At 36.1% G+C, this 22,257-nt stretch overlaps 1 protein-coding gene across 5 annotated transcripts; it reads right to left on the minus strand.

Annotated features, from left to right (window-relative positions):
• Positions 1 to 1,796: 1,796 nt before the first annotated feature.
• LOC133861387 (probable galacturonosyltransferase 15) lies at positions 1,797 to 22,042 on the minus strand. Of its 5 annotated transcripts, none has more exons than XM_062297171.1 (6): positions 21,388 to 22,038; positions 20,268 to 20,311; positions 14,846 to 14,992; positions 3,336 to 3,917; positions 2,926 to 3,228; positions 1,797 to 2,411 (listed from the first exon to the last, which is right to left on the minus strand). In XM_062297171.1, the coding sequence occupies exons 1-6, from the start codon at positions 21,605 to 21,607 to the stop codon at positions 2,127 to 2,129; spliced, it is 1,581 nt and encodes a 526-aa protein (XP_062153155.1). In that variant the 5' UTR covers positions 21,608 to 22,038; the 3' UTR covers positions 1,797 to 2,126. The 5 variants fall into 5 exon arrangements, with proteins under 5 accessions (XP_062153155.1, XP_062153154.1, XP_062153157.1 ...); XM_062297170.1 differs by having other exon boundaries at positions 14,846 to 14,995; positions 21,388 to 22,037; XM_062297172.1 differs by having other exon boundaries at positions 2,210 to 2,377; positions 14,846 to 14,995; positions 21,388 to 22,042.
• Between the last annotated feature and the right edge of the window lie 215 nt (positions 22,043 to 22,257).

The following is a 22,257-nucleotide window of genomic DNA, read 5'->3' on the forward strand; positions in this document are numbered from 1 at the left end:
CTTCCCTTGCTATCTCCTCCCACAATTTGGTGTGATAACTCCGGCGCTCTTGCCATTGCCTCCAATCCGGTCTCTCATGCCCGCACCAAGCACATCGAAGTTGATGTCCACTTTATCCGGGACAAGGTTTTCAACAAAGACATTCAGCTCTGCTACCTCTCCACCATCGACCAACTTGCTGACATCTTCACTAAAGGCCTCCCTGCCGATCGCTTCTGCTTCTTGCGTGACAAACTTCCGGTCGTCCCTCCCCTCCATTTGAGGGGGGGTGTTAAGGATATAATAGTCAACTCACATCCCATGCCAACAGCCGCATCTACCATCTCAAGTTCACTCATGGACAGCACACAAACCCTAGATCAATCAGCCGTGAATCAAGGCAATCTTCCCCGACAATCACACACTCGGATACTCTCTTCATATAAAACCTACAGCTAGCATTATTCTCTCGCAACTTTGCTATTGTACCTCAATGGCTATATTACCATATCTACTTTCCTAGAATAGAATAATTCTTACCTTATGTAAATGACAGTGTACACGGCATATATGTACTTGTAAATCCTTATAAATATATATAAATACAAAACCCTAAGTATCAAGTGCTTAAGGTCTTTTACCCTAGTTATGTATTAGTTTACAATCATTATATCCTATATATGTACCATAGAATAATCTTGGAATTTTGTTATCACCTCAACTAATTATTCCATCATACATAATGTTTTCTGTTTTATTAATCAAGTCATTCAAAGTTTCTTTAGCCTCTTGTTTGAAATCTAAATAAACTATTGAACTAACTTGTTTATATTGTAATCTATTATAATAGACATAGACATTAGTTTAGACTCTACATAATTTTGATTAATAATTTGATATTTTTTTCTTTTCTAGTTTTTTAAAATACTATTACTAATAATACTATTTAGACTAGCACTTATAAACTTACCTTCTATATATATGCAACATATTAATATAATCATCTTTTTTTATGTCCAACCAATATATTATGTATATGTTATAATTATTCTGCAATGTCATTCTAGATTGCAGTTGGTACCTTAACACCATCAATATGCTTCTTGGTGCCTAAAACCAATTCCCTAATGCCAAAACACTCCTAACTTTGGCTTAAAATGGCTAACTGGAGACATGGACTTTCAAGCAAATACAAGTATATGGGTTTTACTACAGTTAGAAGTGAAACAACATACAACAATAATAATCAAGAAGATAAAAGACTAAGTAAAACAAGGAAGGGTGTCATAAATATATTTGCTTCAAGTATACAAACTCACCAATTTTTTTACAAACTCTTACAAAGATTGCAAATTGTAGGCAATTGGCTTACTGGCTGTGATACCAATTATAGAAATCAATCAAGGCAACACTTTTTATTATAGGACACTCAAACTATTTTACATTGGATAATTACAAAAGAGTTGGTTGCACTCTTTTATAGAAGAGTGAAAGACAAAAAGACAAACAAAAGGGAATCTCTACTTTTGTGTAATCGTGCAAGATAACTACTTTAAATAATGATATTTAAGTCTTCTTTTTTTTTTTGTCTAAAGCAAACTCTTTTTATTGATTGTCCTTGCTTTTTGTAGAGTTTTATTTTCTTTATTGTTGCTAGGCTTTTTACAAATGGTCTATTAAGCTTATAGTATGCCTTATCTCATCCTTTTGAGTTAGTTGATAAGGTTGTGATATTTTACGTCGTTTATTGAAAATACTAAAGAGATAGAACTTTGACTGTCATCAAGATAAATGACATAGTTATCGTGAACCACAACTAAAAAATGGTACACCAGTTTTACCATTGAAATAAGCAAATATTAAATTACCTGACCAAAAGTAATTTACAATATTGAATATTGTTAAGAGAGAGCTGCAACATGATCCTATATCTCTTGAAGAAGTTTAAAGATCCCGACTATATGGTGTATTGCGTGGAACCTTGGGCTATTTTCTATTATGGACATGACATAACCAATATATCGTTCTGGGCAGAGCTGAGTGTGAGCAGAGACTGAAGGCAAAACCTTCTTCTCTCCGGACCCATACTGTGCTTCTGGGTTTTTCCCGAAATGAATATATGAGAGTTAAAGAGAACTTTGCCCTCTTTACCCCATTACTCTACATTTCCTAATAAATTTGTCTGAAAATTTTACATATTTATTCCATAAGCTTCGGACCTCTGGAACCCCAATCTCAAGCCATGGCTTTGCAGGGCCACTGAAATGTATAACAGCAGCAGCTTCCAATATCTCTCGATGAACTTCTGCAGATTGATAACCTAAACCAGCCACATGCCATGATGGATCAATAGGATGCACATGACCCTCGAAAGCTATCAAGGATGGTGGAAGTACTCCTGGAAGCCACAATTCCAACCCAGATTTGAGGCTCTGTGAAATGAGGTAATGGTATTATATATGGCAACAAACAAGGGTGAAAATTTTCTCTTCATAATGAATGTAGAATGAAGGTATTTAATTAGTCATAAGAATTAAGAAATCTAGATAGATTTTCCTCTAAATATTTCTGTGGAACCGCGCGGGTTTGGAAACTATCAAAGTATAGGATGTTCATTCTAAATGTAACATTTGTGATTTAGAGAGATGGTACTCATTTCTCTAATGTTAAACGATAAGAAAACATCTCCTACTCTCTTCATCTGAATGAGTCCAATCACAGGTCGTTAATCATCCGAGGGCCTAAAAGTAAGAATAGAACTAAGTATATAACGCCACTACTTAATTAGCAATTAAAAAGAACTAGATTCCCATATCGCTTTCTTTAAAATAATATTTTCTTTTCTGAAAAAGAAAACCTTTTTCAAGAGCAAAAGTATGACACCAAACATCATATGACAGCAGTTTCCATTCACCAACTTATTGAAGTATTAGGAAATGCACTTACAAGTTTCAACCATTGATGGTAAGTTGCAGTGATGTTGGTCCTCCTCCAAGCTTCGATATCAAAGACATTCATGCCATACAGCCATGCACAATGATCACGGTCAAAGTTGGATGATATAATTGGATGCGAAAAGTTCAAGTAGTCCCTGTATTTTCTTCCCGGGCAACAGTCATCTCCACACCATGAATTAACAACTGCACCAACAACTTTTCCATTGAGATCTAATTCCCACAAAGATGATATGTCATGTTGTACTACAATATCATCATCCAAGAACACTATCTTGTTGAGATCTGGAAACAGCTGTGTGGCCCATGAAAATCAGATGATAAATCAATTATAATTAAGTGTTCATATTCAACATGTATCATTCAATCAGAGAAGATTCTGTGAAGAAAATTGGTAACTACCTCAGGGATATAAATTCGGAGATGATTAAGGAGGGAGAGGGAGCTCGGGCTTAAAGCCTCTAGATATCTTTTTTGTTCTCCTTTATACTCAAAATCTTCTTCTTTCAAATTATTGTAGTAGTGCCTCCAAATAAGACGATGAATCTCTAACATCTCTTTCACACCAATATTCACTTCCTGAGACCAGTCAAATTGGTGCAATCCCTTAACTTCCACCACAGCAGATTTAATAGAATTGATTGCAAACCACGCATGCATCGGGGTGTAAGTTTTTTTGTCAGTAACTATGTGGAACACTAATTTTCCAGGGTTGGCTGAGTTTTGGATTGTAGAAGAGACAACAGTAGAAGCAGCAAGGACATTATCAGTTAGAAGAACAAGGTGGTGAAACGAAGGGTCAGCAAGGCGAGAAACATATTCTGGTGGAGGTAGCCGAGATCGAGCCATGGCATTTACAGCATACTCCTCAGCCAGTTTCAGGCAAAGACAATGTAAGCTCTTGGGGACACCATGTGAAGCTAAATGCCAGTAAATAGACTCACGCTGTCTCGCCGACTGGACCTTGCGTTCCATCTGAAGTAGCTGCTTGTTAAGATAACAAATTAGCTCTGATTTTTTGGAGGATTGGAACTTCTTCAAATAATCGTTTTTCTCAAAATGCAGATTTAAGCAAAAAAAAAAAAAAAGGGCCTAAATCTCCATGATAAGATAATCTGGTGTCAGCTGTTTTAGTTCATTTCAGTCATACACAGTAGTAGTGCAAAAAATTCTACAATTGTTAAAGCTATGGCACTTTTTTCATACAGCTTCCTCTTACTGGAATATACATAATCCAAGCCAAGATGATAAATACAATAACAGCCGGCCTGAAACAAATGCACATTTGCAAGGACGTACCCCACCCACATACAACGTGAACGTGCACGTGCACACTCATGCAAACACTCGCACTCAAAATTCAAACGGACAAACAAGTTGCATCCTAGGAAGCATGAATAGAAAAATGGGGTATAGGTACAATACAATATGGATACATTAGTACGACAACCATTAAAGAAGTAGCATAAAATATGGCAGATATACGGTAATCAATAATCATAACTTTTAGGGAAAACTACATAAAAGCCCCTCAAACTACCAACCGTTTTTAAAGTAGTCCCCGGATTTACCAACACTAGCACTCTGACCCCCCAAACTACCAAAGAGTGCCAAAAAGACCAATTTTGTCGAAATATTCCTATAATACCCCTACCACGTGTCATATATTCAAATTAAAACAATTTAAAAATCAAAGAAATATTAAAAATATTAAAAAATTAAAAATAAAAATAAGTTTAGGGTTTGGCCCTTAGGGGTGGCCGAACCACCCCCAGACCGGTCTCTCAGGGGTGTCCGAACCCACCCCTAAGCCAAACAGGGGAGGCCTAGCCACCCTCAAGGGTCTTGGGGGTGGTTTCAACCACCCCATTTTGATCTTTGGGGGGGCCGAACCACTTCCAAGGGCCATGGGGTTGGTCGGCCACCTCATTTTGCTCAAAGGGGTAGCTGAGCCACCTCTTCCTTTTTTTTTTTTCAATTTTTTTAACCCTTTTTTTTTTTTAATATTTTTAATGTCTTTGATTTTTAAATTTAATTTTTAAATTTTATTATTTTTTAATGGAGTATATGACATGTGACAAGGGTATTATAGGAATATTTTGACAAAATTGGTCTTTTTGGCACTATTTGGTAGTTTTGGAGGTCAGAGTGCTAGTGTTGGTAGTTCAGGGGCTACTTTAAAAACGGTTGTTAGTTTGGGAGGCTTCTTTGTAGTTTGCCCTAACTTTTACATTGTTTCCTTTTCATTTCAACTTAGAAGTTTCATACTTATACAATTCAAATATTTAATCATACCAACATTCATTATCTAAAAGCTAGAGAAAATATATGTTTCAAATGCCATCCTGTTTACATATTACTCGCTAACTAAAGAGGATTATGCCTAAGAACTTAGTGACTCAAGCTGTTTATGGTACACACTCCAAAGTAATGAAGAAGTATCATATACATTTTCAAGTTCAGAAATATGAATTACAAAATTTGGATATGTTCACTACATACGCATTGGCAAGGATCTAAGATGTACTGTATTTGATGCGTATACAACTCCCTTCTAGAAGTGTCCGTGCAATATAGATATTCCGATTATTAAGTCACTACTTATCACAAAAGTTTAAGCTAATAGAAAATGGTAAATTTAATTATTTATAATCATATTCTCACATTCTCTCTCGCGTGTGAGCTCAAATTCTCTTTCAATAAGTAAGCCCAACATGTAGAATATTTTAACTAAAATAAGAAGTAAACTGTGAAGCCAACATTGGAACTTTGGGCCACTACTCCAATACTCTATTAAGTATCACCACTTAGCCCAAAATTTAAGCTAATAAGAAATGATGAATTTTATTATTTATAAAGTATTCTAACACTAATAAAATTGATTAGTTGCCTCTTTGGTGGTGGAGGAAAGAACCACTACCACTTGGGCATCTGCCAGTGGTAATAAGGGGGGCAAAAATGGACAAATCTGTAGCTGCTCTTTCAGCTACTATAAACCCAAAACTGTCTTGCTTAGAATACAATCACATTCTACATTCGCTTCATGTTTTGTAAACAAATTTAGTCCAACACATCACATTATATAAGCTGCCCATGAGAAGGCTACATGACAAATTAAGATGCATGCTAAAGCGTTTAAAAAGACTATATTCGTTATAGTTTCTTCAAGGATCCATAATAGGCTTCAACAAATATAATATACTATGAATCACAAGATGAGAAACATGCAATCATAGCGGTATATCACATCTAAATTAATAGAGATTTGATTGGGGTAATAAAATCTTTAAGATTTGATTAGGTAGGTGAGATGTTATGTCTATAATATCTCTAGGTATTGACTTTTAAACTTAAATTATGTCATTAATATTGGATCACAAGACTTATCTTCTAGTGATAAAGCTAAAGTAGTTGAGTTAGACTAAGTGTCTTCCTATTTTAGATAAATGTAAAGTTGTTGAGTTGTAATTATATTAGGTCTCTATGTTAAGAGATACGGTTGATAGGTGAGATAGAAGTTGTTTTGATGTAAATCACTTCTAGAGATTATCTAGATGTTTGGTACTATATATATCAAGGTAATGCTATACAATTTAGTATGCAGATTATCAACAAATACTCTAAATCCTATAATTATATCCTAAATAAAAATTATATGAGTTCAAATTCATCATCAAGTCATTTCAACAAAATCCTATTCAAAAATCTTACCTGCTAATTGATTGTAAATAGTCTTCCATAAGTTCAACGTTCTAGGTGGCTGGTCTTATATTGCCCATCACTCTGAAATTTTTCTACTTTTTGTGTAGTATCTCAATTTATCAATCTTAGTACTTTCAACAACCCAAGCAGTTTCAGCAACAAAACTTTCAAACAGTTGCCATCACCAACACTAATCTTATGGCCAAATCTTTCCAATGACAGTCATCAATTCCATAATCTCATGCAGCAACTATATTCTTTGGGGTAATTACCTTTTCCCCCCATGAACTACCAATTTTTGCGCAAAGCCCCCACAAACTACCAACTCGACCAAAATAGAGCATCCAACTACAAAAAACAACCATTTTCCCCCCTTTCGTCAATCAAAGGGGTTAAAACAAATGGTCAACGCGTCACGTAACCGTCACATGCCGTTTTACCGTCATTTTCTTCCTTTTTTCCCCCATGAACTACCACCATCTTCCAACATGCCCCACGTAAAACGGCACATGACCTGTTGACTATTTCTTTTAACCCCTCTAACTGACGGAAGGGGGGAAAATGGTTGTCTTTGGTAGTTGAATGCTCTATTTTGGTTGAGTTGGTAGTTTATGGGGGCATCGCGCATTTTTTGGTAGTTCATGGGGGGAAAAGGTAATTACCCCATATTCTTTCAAAGTTGCCAATTCTTCCAACATCATCAGAATTTTGGGTTAAACCAACCACAATCCCTCCAATAACACGTTTTCACTTTAGATATCTAAGTCTAACCACTATGGCAGAATCACTTGATAGTCTTAGCACATATAATTTTAGCGACAACCTTTTCAACAACATATTTTCTTTCCGATCTCTAAGTCTGTTGACCTATCATGGCTAGATCCTCGCTTTTTTAGATCCCTAAGTCCACCCAACCAATGTGATCAAATTCTTCATCTTTCATAATATTAAATAATTAAATTCATAATTTCCTATCAGCATAAGTTATTGGGACAACTGGTGATTTGACATTGTATTAGAGTATTGGTACACTAAGTTTGAACCTAATTTTTGTAGTTTATTTCTTCTTTTAGTTAAATATTTCACGTATTCTACCTCACTTTTGGAAAGGGAGTTTGAGCCCACAAGTGAAAATGTGTTAGAATATTAACTAAATAATTAAATTTACAAATTTCCTATTAGCATAAGATTTTGGGACACCTGATGATTTGACACATAACAAATCATTTCTTTTTATTTACCCTTTTTTGGAAATAAAAAATTGGTCCCTGAGTTTTGACCTATTTAAAAATTAGGGTTAAATACATATTTGGTACCTGTGGTTTAAAAACTTTATTTTTTGGTACCTCAATTTTAATTCGCATCATAGATGGTACCTGGATTTTAGGAAAAGATGGACTTGGTACCTCCGCCTATTTTTTCATTCAATATTTAATGATCTGCCACGTGTCAACCCCTAAGTGGTGGGTGGGGGCGGGGGGGGGGGGGGGTGGCCACCCCTATGGCCAAAGAGAAAAAAAAAAATTGTGAGGGTTTTGGCCTTTGGGGTTGGCCGAACCACCCCCAAGGGCCACGGGGTGGTTCAGCCACACCAAGTCGGCGGTCCACGGGGGTGGTTCAGCCACCCCCAAACCGGTCGGCTTGGGTGTGGTTCAGCCACCCCCAAGGGCCAAAATCCTCACTTTTTTTTTTCACTGGCCATAAGGGTGGCCGAATCACCCCCTTAATTTTAATTTTTCAATTAATTTTTAAAGATTTTTATTTTCTATTTTTTAATTTTTAATTTTTTTTTTTTTATATTATGTCAGGTGTCAACCCTCAGGAGTTGACACATGACAAACCATTAAATATTGAACAGAAAAATAGATAGAGTTACCAAGTCCGTCTTTTTTCAAAACTCAGATACCATCTGTTATGCGAATTAAAACATAGGTACCAAAAAATAAAGTTTTTAAACCATAGGTACCAAATATGTATTTAACCCTAAAAATTATTACCTAAGTTTCCAGGAAAAAGAATCACTTCCTAATTTTTAATCATTTTAAAAATCACTCCCTCTATTGGCTTTTCCGTCCAAATTGCTGAGAGAGGGCTATGCATCGACTTTGTCGTAGTTGGAAACGACTCTCCGGCTTTTGTCTTTGCCAAATTCAAAAAAGTCAGAAAGCCTCCAACTCCATCTCCAACGCGGAAACTTTGATAGAGTCAGCTATGCACCAACTTTGTCGTAGTTGGAAATGACTCTTCTAATTTCTAGTTTAGCTGAAAGTTCAAATCGAACTTTGAACGATCGGTGGAGAACATTCGAACGATCGGTGTAGAACATTCAAAGTTTTCATCGAGCGATTGTTGAGGAATGTTTGAAGTTTCCAACGAACGTTCGATGTCTGTCTCAAGAGTCTTTTAATAAATAGAGCCCTACGCCCCATAGCCTCTATTTTTGCCCCCTTCAGTTCAGAGAACCCTAGAGAGAGAAGGTGCTCTCTTGTGATTTATTCTTCAAAGGTGGTAACTTCCTTAACTTAACCTTGTGTTTTGTAGTGTTATTAGGCTATTATCTTCTTGTTTATCTACTTTTTGGTTTCATTTTGGTTGCTTAGCCTCTGAGCACGTGGATTTGAGCCTCTAGGTTGACTATGCCATTATGGGTGTTAAATATTGCATGGGCCGTTTATGTTTATGATTAAGGCCTTGTTATCTTGTAGGTTTGGCATAAATAACTCCCATGTGTAAGAGCTTTAATTAAGACCCATGGGCTATGTTAAGGTTTTAAGATAAGATTAATGATGGGCTAGTCATTAATGATGATGGACGTACATTGTGGTGCATTAAGGTGTTATTGTGGTTAGGATAGTGTTAAGTATGATAAAAGAGCCTTCTGCTAGACTAAGTGAAGGTAGGACCATTAAAAGAAATGGAGATTCTGCCAGACTACCGAACATTCGGTAGGGTTGCCAAATGATCGACATAATAACCAAACCTTTGATGGTGGTCAGACAAAATGACCATTTTGTCCCCGGTATAGATTTAAGGGTATTTTTTTTTAGAACTGAGACTAATATAGACCCTTTCACAGATTTCGATGTTGGAGAATCCAGAGACAGTTTCCAAGGGGAATTAAGCGATCGAAGTAAGCAAGTTAACTTTGTGCTAGTATTTTCAAATATATTGACCTCTCATATTTTATGTACAATGTTTCCAAAGAAAAACTCGGGATTACCTTTTTAGCATTCTAAAAGTATGAGGATATTTTTTTTCATGAAATGTATGACGTGGATTACTTTTATAAATGTTGTCTTTTGAGACAACATTATTGTGCATAAACGAAATGAAATGTTTCTGCGGTTATATGTAAAATGTTATAAAAAAGAGACGAAATGTGAAATGGCATAATAAACGGTGACACCGGTGCGCACGTGTGAGTGCGTAATGGTAGTGCAACACACCCTTGCTTAGGGTGCAGTCTCACCGGCCGTTAGCCCTAAGTTATGGGGGCTAGGCTAATAAGGTTCCACACAGAGGGGTTGATTGGACCAGTCTTTGCTAAAAAAGTGATGTGCAAGACATGCACAACCTTATTCTAAGGGTTAAGCAGAGCTACAGATGTTTATATGGTAACCTGGTCATGCTTTGTAGATGGCACAGGTAGTTGCAAGCAAAGTAAGGACTGGCCTTACTTTATACATGGCACAAGTAGCGGCAAACAAAATAAGGACAAGGACAAATATTTATATAAAGTTAATATGTGTGAAGTGAATATGCTTGCGAAAAGATTTTATTGATAACGCTTAAGGACCGATTGCAGAATCTCGGAGGCCACTTTTGGTAAATAGTACTTATGGGTGATGCTGCGAACCTAGTGTATTTGAGTATAAGGTTTAGTATAGAACTATTTTACAGTGATGATGTATAGGATTTTAGTTAATGTAATATTTCTTAGTAAATGTTCTGGTTGTAATTATTAATGTCGGTAGAAATATCATATGTTTCTCCTGCTTAGAATTCTGATTTAAAGGAGTAGAGATCCCTTGTTAGGAGAATTAGATAGAAAGACATATTGAGGAGTTAATTACTAGTTAATTAATTTTTTTGGGTGTTAAAAAGATGAAGTTGTTCTTTATCTTTTAAGACGAAGAACAACGAAGAAGAGAAGATCTTCAACTGAACAACACTTCATCCTCGAAGACAAAGAACAGTGAGGGCAGATATTTGAATAGGGCTTCGAATCTTCGTCTCTGTCTTCAACTGATAATAAAACGAAGTCAATGGCTACAACAAGGAGAGTTTTTTTTTTTTTTTTTTCTGAGAGATTGAGAGAGGAGATTTGAGTTGAGACTAAGACTAAGAGAGAAATAAGAAGATTCGAGATTGTGAGGTGAGAGAAGGAATGGAGCAGCACAGGCAGGTTTTCAGAAAGAAGGGTATATATGGATCTTCAAAACGCCGTCGCTTCATCTAAAGAATTTTTTTTTTTTTTTTTTAAACAAAAGGGGTCAGATTTGAAAAGGTCAAAAATCTAATAGATTTTCCAACGCAGACTCCAACTTTTTTCGAAAATTTGAAATGAACTTCGACTCCGCCTCTGTCTTCCTCCAGAACTCCGACCCGCATAGGTCAGAACCGTGTTAGGGGCAAGTCAGCGGTCGGAATCACAAGAAATATGCACAGCCCTAGAGACAGTTTCTACCACGTCAACCAATCACAAGTCACTAGTAACCACATAACTAGTGGACACCTTGTACCCATCATTCCTCATCAAATTATGATTATATCCTAAACAATAATAGAGGGAAGAAAGTGCACATACCCCCTCAAAGTAAGACTCAATTTGCAATGTCCTCCACTAAACTACAAAAATTTGAAACATATCCCTTTTGTCCCACAAAAGGACAAAAATTCCCTTAAAAAGAATTCAATAGGACAAAAATACCCCTAGATATTCGGGGGGAAAAAATTAAAAAAAAAAATAATTGTGGGTTTGTTAACATGTTTTTTAAGTTTTTGTATCAAGTGTATTTTAGTAATTTTGAAAAAATTGCAAACTTTTTGTAGTTTTGGGGGAACAATGATGCAATCTTTAGTTCACTGGGAGGGGGACATTGCAAATTGGATGTTAGTTTGAGGGGGGAGATATGTGTATTTTTCTCAATAATAAAATTACCAAAAATAACTTTAAAAAAAAATTATTTTTTAAAAAAAGCCTACTGTGTGGACCGCCACCCATTTACAAAGGAGGATTTTCTATTTTCAGTTTTTTCTTTTTGGTAATTTTATTATTTTCAACATATAGTTGTAATTTCATGAGGAATAATGGGTATGACGTATCCACTTTATTACATGACTACGTAGGACTTGGCAAATAGCTGACGTGGCAGAAACGTCATCAACAATTTGAACAAGAAGTGGTTTTTAAAGTGATTAAAACTAAGGGAATAATTCTTTTTCTTTTCTTTTCTTTTCTTTTAATACAAGAGCTAGGTTTTGCAATCAAGCTATGCGACCCTCTACTTTTTCCTTTTCTTCCAATAGTCAATCCTTTTTATTTGCAAGAGTTAGGTTATCAGCTAAGAGGCCCTCTTGTTTTTCCTATCATTCAATGTTCAATCTTTTTTATTTCAAAGAGTTAGTCGAATGATGAGACCTTGTTTTTTTGGTTTATCTTCTATTACACTCTAGGCAAGGTCTTTTTTGTTCCTTTTAATTGGAACAATTAGTTTCAACATATTTTGACAGCAACAATATTTATTAGTTATAGCAATGCACTAGAAAGTTTACTCAATTCCAAAGGTAGAAGTTTACTCTGTTCCTACAACTCATCCCAAAGGATACTTATTTGTAGTCTCACTTGTTCCTGGAGGATTTCATAGTAGATTTTGTCAGTAGTCATTGATATTACAGCAGCCAAATTCTCTGTTATTACTTCTTTGTAACTTTTTAACATAACAACGTTTTTATGAGGCAAACACATCCTTACTTCGTAAATTGCCATATATTTGAGGGGACATTATACATTATATATTGTAGGGTGAGATGCATTGGATCATCATATCTAAACTAGTAGAGATTTGATTTATGCAATAAAAACTTTAGAATTTGTAAGGTCTATTTTAAATTTTTTTTTTGTTGTTCCTTTTTTATTTGAACGATAATGTTGTACACTATATAAATCCTATATAGGTTAATTGTAATCATTCTAGATATATCAATAAAATCTCACTTCAAAAATCCTACACAACAATTTGAAAAGAAAAGAAAAAGTACAGAATATTAGAGGATATGACTTTTAAAAACAAGGTTATACCATTATTACAAATCTTAGCTTTTGAATTAAAAAGAAAAACACTAATAATAGGATAAAGAAAGTTGAATACCAAAAAGAAGGGGAAGAATTGACAAGGTATCATATATCATAGGCTTGAATGAAAAAAATTAATAAATGAAATTAGTAATTCAAGTGAACCGTGAATCATTTCACTTCCCGGTAAGTTAACCCACTATAATCATCCAGGATTTTTCTTTTCAATTGAAGTTAGGACCCAGTTTTTCAGACTTCTCACCATATACAACAAGGCCTAAATTTAACAAATTATTTTCTTTCTTCAAATTTTTTTTAAATAAATGATAATGATTCATAAAATTCTAAATTCAGACCATACAAGAAAATTCTTTTTTAGGAAAAAAAAAAGTTCCAGCTTTGAGCAACAGACAGATTCTGTTTTGCTATGTTTTCAAAGATCATACCTAGTAGTCCTAACATCCCTAACAAAAAAGTCAAGCAATTCGAAAAATGAACACAGTAATGAGCACAAAAAATTCCTGCCATCAAAGAAATACACACAATTATTAGAAAAATTCTCTTTTTCTTTTTGAAACATAGCCAAAGGACAATTTGTAGGTAGAGATAGCAATTGTCAACCAGCCACTTATCAAATGCACCTCACACTTCAGAATTGAACAATCTAAATTCTTCCCTAATCTCAATGTTCAATCTTCTCAATTTAGCTTTTATTTTTAGACTGAAAGTAGGTCTATGCAACTCTTTTTTTTCTTTAATTTTTTTATCAATCTGTAATGAATTATGTTTAGCTCTCTCAAACTCTTTGCATAAGATATAAAACAGAAGAAAAGTTTTTTTCAGTATATTTGGTAAGTGCTTTGAAACGGGTTTTTATGTTTTGATTTGAAAAGAGTTATTGATGCGTAAAAAGTTGAGAAGTGTTTTTAATGGTGCCCATATTTGAAAAGAGTTGTTTGTAGAGTTCGCAAAAGAAAATTGTTTAGTAAACATTTTGAAAAGTGTTTTAGTGTCTGTAAAAAATCTATTAAGTGTTTTCAAATCAATTGTGGTTTGAATAAAAAAATAAAATAAAATAAAATAAAATAAAAAAAAACTTTTGGTTTCTAGCAGGGGCTGCGGGGTAGCCGCACGGCCACCTCCTCTTGGCTACTTTGTTCGGCTGGGGGTGGTCGTACAGCCACCTCTTCTTTTCTTTAAATTTTTTATTATTTTTTTATAAATAACAAATCAACCTTCACACCTAGAAAAATAAACAAATAATGTTTCAAAAAATATTTTTGGGAAAGTTTTCTAAAACCTGTTTTGTGTTTTATTTTTAAAAAATTGTTTTGTGTTTTGTTGTTTGAAATTTCTTTTCGTTTGGTAATTTATTTTAAAAAGTAAGGTTTTGTGTTTAAAATGAAAAAAGACATTCCAAAGACATTATCAAACTAGCCATTTATTGTTCTAGATAAGGACAATTATCTTAAGAGTAATGCTAGAAATTACATTTTTATCATATATTGATAAGGTAATCTCAACGAACCCATTGATCAATTCTTGTCTAAAAAAATGCAAGGATTGATTAGGACTACCTTGCCATCATTGTGGGATACTCGTGAGATAAAAATGTTGTACATAGCATTACTCTTCTCTTAATATAATTATGAAAACTACTTATTATTCGGATTATGTATAGGTCTTAGCGAGCTAGGAAGTAGACCCAGACCCAAAAACCACAATTGCCGACTTGGTAGATGGGGGTTTGGACCAGCATCGCCAACTGTAATGCTAGACTAGAGACAATGACTAGATGTCACCCTATACATCCCAACAATGACTGGAAAGAACAGAAAACAAATAACTAGAAAAAGAAACTGAATCAGCACAGATAAAAGACGTAGAGACAAATTAGACATGATTACGTGTGTACCATAGCCTTGGTCTTGAAAGCGAATGCCTTGATATCCTCTCTTTTCGACGTCATATCCTTCACAAGCTCGTTGAATGACTCTATTCCTTCCTCATTAATGTCATCTTCCTTTGCCTCAACTAGTGCTCGACTTAGCTCCTCTCTCAGCTTCTTTATGGTACATGCATCACCACAGTAAGACATAAACAATCAACAATCATTGCTCTTTGCAACCACTACCCCAAGTTAACCAATTTGCTTGAGATTACCCCATATGAAATAGAAGTAAGTTCAAATCTACCTTAATTTGAAAACACTTTCTCATAAGAAAAAAAAAAAAAAAAAAAAAAAAAGAAAAAGAAAAAGAAAAAGAAAAAGAGAGAGAGAGAGAGTAGGCCATGAAACCGTGTTGACGTGTGGTGACGTGTAAAGTTTCTATGTTTCTTTCTACGTACATTATCATGAAGAAGCTAGTGCCTTTTATCCTTTCGGATGCGTCCACGAAAAATTAATGCAACTTAGAGTTTTATTTTCAATGAGAACGTCATCGAAACGGAGAAGGATCGTCTCCATTTCAAATCATGATCCAAAACAGTCCAGAGATGGTTGTGGAAATAGAAGTTGTCCACAAATTATTACATTTCTTGTTTGTTTCTGCTCTTTATTGTTTTGAAAATATATTAAGATCAAGTGGACGAGAATAATATGATTGCAGTACAACTGGCCACGCGTCCTCGAAAGCAACTAGTGAAAGTCCAACCGACAGTGCCAAAAAATGCGCTGAACCATGGACTATACTCAATATATCCTAGGACGAAAATGCCATTATCCTTTTTATGGTTTACGGAAAATGCCATCTATCCTGTTTATATTATTAAAATGGAATATCTTGCTCTATTTTTTTTGGGGAAAGAGGAATATCTCAAGTATGTGCATTTGGACGTTTTCGAAGAGCGGAGCTTAATAACTAAAGGGAAATAACTTCAATTCGGTCATGGCAGAAATTAGACATTTTTTGCCTTCCAATAAAAGGTTGACACGTAAGCATGGAACAAAAAAATCAAATAGAACAAAACAGACGACCACTTTTTCAACGCATGCTAAAAAACAAAATACCCTCTGTTCTTCAACACTGGTGAATCGCCGCTCAAATCCGAACGTTGCAGCCGCCCAATCTGAACGCCGCCAACGCTGCCCAAGCCCAAGCTAAACGCCGCCGAAGCTGTCCAGGCCTGAGCCGAAAGCCGCCGAAGCTGTCCAGGCCCGAGCCGAACGCCGCCGACGCTGCCCAGGCCCGAGCCGAACATCGCTGACGCTGTGGCCGACCCGAGTTCGACCCCGACCGCATCGCTGTTCACCATCTCCGGTTGAACCAGAATGTCGAGAGCACCAAATCATCGGACCAGATGTGATCACCGCTCCACAGGAACTGCTGGATCTTCACTGCCTTGTCGGAAGTCGGTTCTGGCCACCGAAAATTGCACCTCCGGCCACCGGTCGACGACCCAGAACCAGACGTAACCTCCTGCTCCTCCGGCGCTGGCCCACCGTTGATCGGATCCTCTCTCTGTTCGTCTCTCTCTCTCTCTCTCTCTCTCTCTCTCTCTCTCTCTCTCGGCATCTCTCTTTCTCTCTCCGACAGCATCTCTCTCTCTGTTTTACTCTGTCCCCCGACCTCACTCTCCCGATCTCCCCCTCTCAAACCCACTCTCTCCCTCTGCCTCACCGTGTCCCTGTGAAAGGAAAGAAAAAGAACAGAAGAAGAAAGAACGAAGAGAAGGGAAAAATGGGAAGACGATTTAGTATATCAGCAACATTTCAATTTTTTAGTTTTTATTGTTTTTAGCTGACGTGTCGACTAATTATTAGTGGACAAAAACCCATGTTCTCTGCCAAGACCGAACAGAAGGGACTCTCTAACTAATGAGTCCTATCACTGATTCACTATTTTTACAAGTCCACCCCAATCGATTGAATTGTAGTTTAGAATTCATCATAGAAAGCAATTAATGAAAAATTAATTATGATGGTTGCATATGATAGATATTATTTTACATTGTATTACCCTTTCCATAAAATTCTTGAACAAAAATTAAACGTTTTTTGAACGGAAAAAATAAATCTTGAAAATTATCATAAGTTTTGGTATATTAGCAATCTAGATATACTGAAAAAGCTGAAAACTCGAGACTTTGAGATGATTGGACATGCAATAAAACACGGAGAACCAAATGTAGATTATGGAATTTAACAATGTTTTAGGTGAAAACGACCAAGCAAGATCAAAGAGGTCAAAATCAAAATGATAACAAAATTGGCAGCATTTAGGAAATGTGGACCTGATTTTTATTTTTATTTTTTCTGAGCAGGAAATGTGGCCCAGAATTAGACGTAAAAAGTTCAAGAAACATTTTCGGATGTAAGAACCAACAATCCTGGTATGCGAATATGAAAATTTCAACAAATTCAAAAAATTCCTCGTCACTCACATGCAAAACTAACATATGCAAACTATTTAAACCCATATATAACATAAGAAAAATTACATATATAATCTGAGGTTTATAGTTATACCAAGCTGATTCGTGAGATATCAAAAGTAAACTGATTCCTAAAGTAACTTATCTATCCAAAATGGTCTTTATTGTTAGCTGCTTGACAAAAACTATTAGATGCACACGTGAATTAACGTCACAATCAATCGTCATTTGACATGTGACTTGGTTGAAAACTCGGTTTATTGTAAAATAACAAATTTACCCCTAATCTTAAAAAAATTAAAATATTATTTTGTAAAAAAAAATAGAGGGCTTAAATGAGGGGCAACCAGCCCTCAGAACGAGACGGTCAACTGCCACTCATCACTTGGTTGGAGGGGACAGGGGGCTCCATCATCATACAAGGGCACGATCGGCCATCCCACAACAGTTGAAGGGCGGTCGGTCACCCCACACTAGTTGAAGGGCAGTCTGCCACCCCTCCCTAGACAAGGGCAGCTGGCCACTTCCCACTGATGAGAACCTATCCCCCAACAAATGAGTGACAATTGATCGTCTTCGTATGGTAAGGGGAGGCCGCCCCTAAAGAGGGACGGTCGGTCATCCCCTAATAGTGAGGGGTGGCCCCTCTTTTTTTAATTTTTATATTTTATGGAAAAAAAAAACTATAATTTATAATAAGTCGAGTCATAGTCATGCTATGTGTCAATCAACGATGAGTTGTGACGTGGATTACGGGTGCATTTAACCGTTTGTATTAAACTAATAATGAAGATCACATATCCTAATTGATCAGTTCGGTACAACTCAACCTAAGACAGCGACAAGGACAACAGAAGTATCCTTTGTGTGCAAACTTGTGAAAAGTACTAAACTGCTGCCAAACAAACAACGTGGCATATATACACCATATCACACCCTACCACACACGCTTATAGCATTGAAGAGTCGAAGGACACTATCACGTTAAAAGAGTCCTACTCATTTATTACATTCATTTTATATGAATTGCCATGGCGTGTTTTAAATAAATTTTCATATTAGCCTCTATTTGTTTTCATATAAAATGTTTTTTAGAATATGTTTTCCTTATTCTTCGGTATCTCATACTCAAAAATTGTGGTCAAACCAAAAACACTTTCAATTGACCAGGAAAATCTTTTTTAATTTTCGTAAGATAGTTTTCATTTTTTAAAACCAGAAACTATTTTTCAAGTTTGAACCCCTCCTTCTCAAATTGCTGGAACTCGCCGAACCACCAAGGAAAGCCATTGTACCACCGTTGAAGTTTTTCAGACCTATGCTAGAGGATGCGCCGGCCATTTTCCGCCTTGCACATTTTTGGTATAAGCCAAACATCGAAAAAATATTTCAAAAAGATAATTTTTTATTGAAAAATAATTTCGTTGAAAATTAACATTTTACGTCCAAAAAAAAAAAAAGCCTCAATCACTTTAAGATTCCATTTGTTTCAAAGTAAAATGTTTTCCGTCAAAAAATATTTTTAAGAAAAATATTTTTCAGGAAAATGTTTTTCGCCAAAAATATTTTTCGGCGTTTGAAATATACGGAAAATCACAAATATTTTTTATATTTTCATTCAATCATATTAACCTATAAAAATCAATTTTTATTCACAACATAAAAATATTAATATAATTTTTTTAAAAAAAAATAATAATTAAATAATTAAAGTTCCCACAATGGTCTAGCAAAGACCCGTAAGTTGTCCAATGATGGTCTGGCGGTGGCCATCGGTGGACTTGTGGTTGTACACTCGGTGGTGGTCCAGGAGTAGTTCGGTGGTGGTTCGGGGTGGTTCAAGGGTGGCCTGCTGGTGGTGCAGAGGTGTGGCTCAATGGCAGGTCAAAGGTGGCTTAGTGGTGGTTCGGCGATGGCTTGATGGTGGTTTGAGGTGGCTCGATGGTGGTTCGGGGTGGGTCTATGGTAGTCTGAGGTTGGCTCAATGGTAGTTCGAGGTGGCTTGGTGGTAGTTCGGGGGTGGTTCGGGAATGGCTCGGGGTGGCTCCGCGGTGGTGCAGGGGTGGTCTAGAGGTGGTCTAAGGGTGGCTCAATGTTGGTTCGGTGGTGGCGCAATGGTGGTTCGGTATGGCTTAGTGGTGGTTTGGGATGGCTCAATGATGGTTCGATGATGGCTCGATGGTGGTTCGAGGTGGCTCGGTGGTGGTGCAAGGGTCGTCTAACGGTTGTCTAGGGGTGGCTAGGTCATGGTCTGGGGTGGTTTGGCGGTGGTCCAACAGTGGCTTCGGGGTGGTTGGAGGGTGGCTCGGTAGTGGTCTGGGAGTGGCTCAATGATGGTCCGGAGGTGGCTTGCATGGTGGTAGTTCGGATGTGGCTCAGTGGTGGTTTGACAGTGGCTCATGGGTGGTCTGGGGGTAGCTCAGTGGTGGCTTGGTGGTAGTCTGGCAGTGGCTCAAGTGTGGTCCGAGGGTGGCTTAGTGGTGTTCTAGGGCTGTTCGGTAATGGTTCGAGGGTGGCCCAGTGCTAACTTGGTGCTAGACTGATGGTTTGATAAGGAGATACTCAAACTCGAAAAATGATTTACAAAATTTAAAAATGTAAATTATTTTTCGAAACCGAAAATATTTTTAGTTTGACAATTTTTTTTTTAATTTAACAATTATTTTCGGTCGTACCAAACATTTAAAAATACAAAAAAAATTTACGTCAAAACAAATAGAGTATAAGTGTAAAATAATAATAATAATAATAAATAAATAAATAAATTTAAAAAAAAAAAAAAAAAAAAAAAAAAAAAAAAAAGGAAGAAAAAAAAAAAGAGGTCATCCAACTTTAAAACACACCATGTCAATCCCTATGTAAATGGTGCGGTAAATAAATGTGAAGGCAGCATTATTCCACGTTAAAGACAGTACAAAATTCAGCAAGAAAGGTATTTTCGTCGTTAGATCTGACACACTTACCAGAGATCCGTCAGCCCCGCTGAAAAACCTCCATCCTATACAATCTGGAAAAAAAAGTTTTAAAAAAATAAATTAAATTAAATTTTTCTCTGAGGATAAATTATATATTCCAAAATTTGGAAGAAGAAAAAAATACACGCAATGACTTTTCTGACGCGAACAAAAATAAAAATAAGAACTAAAAAGCTTTTTCTTCTGAGTGATAAAGATTAAACAATCTATGTACTACCAATAAGGCACGGTAAATTTCAAACATTTCAGCTATCCTCATCCAAACATTAAATCAGTTAGTAAATTTCAAATATTTCAGCTATCCTCATCCGATCATTAAATCAGTTAGTAAAGTTTTTTTTACAACTCTTATACAATTTTTACACAATTCTAATTACTTTTTTTTTTTTAAGGATCAACCATTAAATTTATTTTCGTACATGTGGACTCTAAATATTCAATAATTGATCTTAAAAAAAAAAAATTATTAAAATTATGTAAAAATTGTTCAAAAAAAACATTACTCCAAATCAATTAGAGGATTTTAATAGAGACCAATAAAGGTATACTGGTTTATTAACGGACACCAGACCACTTAAGGAAAAATTAAACAAATTCGACAATATTCCCAAACTCTAATGCTAGAGGATGCTCTCCATATGAGTGGTGTTAGGCTCATACAATATTATTACAAAATTCTTTAAAAACTGAGACGATAATTTATAATGGGTAAAATTATTATAGTGATTAATTTGTCACTCATGTACTCTTAATTATTTCTCCAATTATAACTTGTCAAACCCAAACAATTTCATAGTCCATATTCCCAGAGAAAAACAATCTCCAGCAGAGGATACAAGCAGAGCAGCAAAAATATATGCCTTATTCTGTAAAGTGGTTGTACCTTCCGCTAAAATCCATTTGTACAACGAACGGACAATTTCAGAAGAATGTACAAACATAAACAGCAGAATGTACAACTCCACACCGTTCCCAATCCAAAAAAAATGAAACCTCAACTCAAAGTCCTAATTTCTATATTTGCAAAAATAAAGACAAGCTACTTTTCAATACAAAACTGCTTTTTTTTTTTCGAAAAAATAAAATAAAATAAAAGTTTAGCAATTACCAAGAGGAGAAGAGCAAGCAGTGGCAGATTCGAGCACCAAAAACGCAATTCTCATAAAGAGAAACGGCAGAGCGATCCCAAGCACCAGCACCACCGGCAGCAGCGTCCGGCTCGAAATCCGACGAGTCGCCGTGGCCTTCGTCGGCGATCCTTTTCCGGCCGCGCCGGTGCTCGATATCGTCACTCGCTTTATCCCCGTCGTGGATATGTAAAACTTCATCTTCTCAAAACCTGCTTGGACACTAGCTCCAATCCCATGAATAGAATCCTCAAACAGGTCGCTCTCACTCTCGCTGGATCTGTCTGTACAGAAACACGGGAGTGAAAAATCTCGAGATTGAAACCGAAATGCGAAGCCGCAAAAAGTGAGATCACGCTCTTATGTTAGCGCTGGGACAATTAAGTGGTTATTCATCAAAAAATAAAAATAAAAAATTAAGTGGGTATCAATTTTATGAAAACGAAAATGAAAATTGTTGAGAGAGAGAGAGAGAGAGAGAGAGAAAATGAGAGCGCGTGATGAGTGGGGCAAAAGCCAAAACCCAAGCCGCGTTCAAAGCCGCGGGAAACAGGGACTTGCAATTATATATGATTTGGGGGAGGGCTTGAGATTTCCCCTTGGGTTTGCGTGATATTTCGGATTTACCCTTCCTAATTAGACTCGGTTCACCGACAGATCGCCGATGTGTAAGGAATGATCAGATGACTACCTCCTTAACTTTTATAAAAAAATTATTCTTCTCTGTTTGGTGGATCGTTAAACTATCTTATTAAGGTTAAAGAAATTATATTATTAAAAAAAAAAAAAAAAAAAGAGATGAAAGGAGCAAAGGAGATGTAAAATTTGAGTACGGGAAGTCGAATATTTGA

This window comes from Alnus glutinosa, chromosome 2 (genome assembly GCF_958979055.1).
Source record: "Alnus glutinosa chromosome 2, dhAlnGlut1.1, whole genome shotgun sequence".
Taxonomy (NCBI): Eukaryota; Viridiplantae; Streptophyta; class Magnoliopsida; order Fagales; family Betulaceae; genus Alnus; species Alnus glutinosa.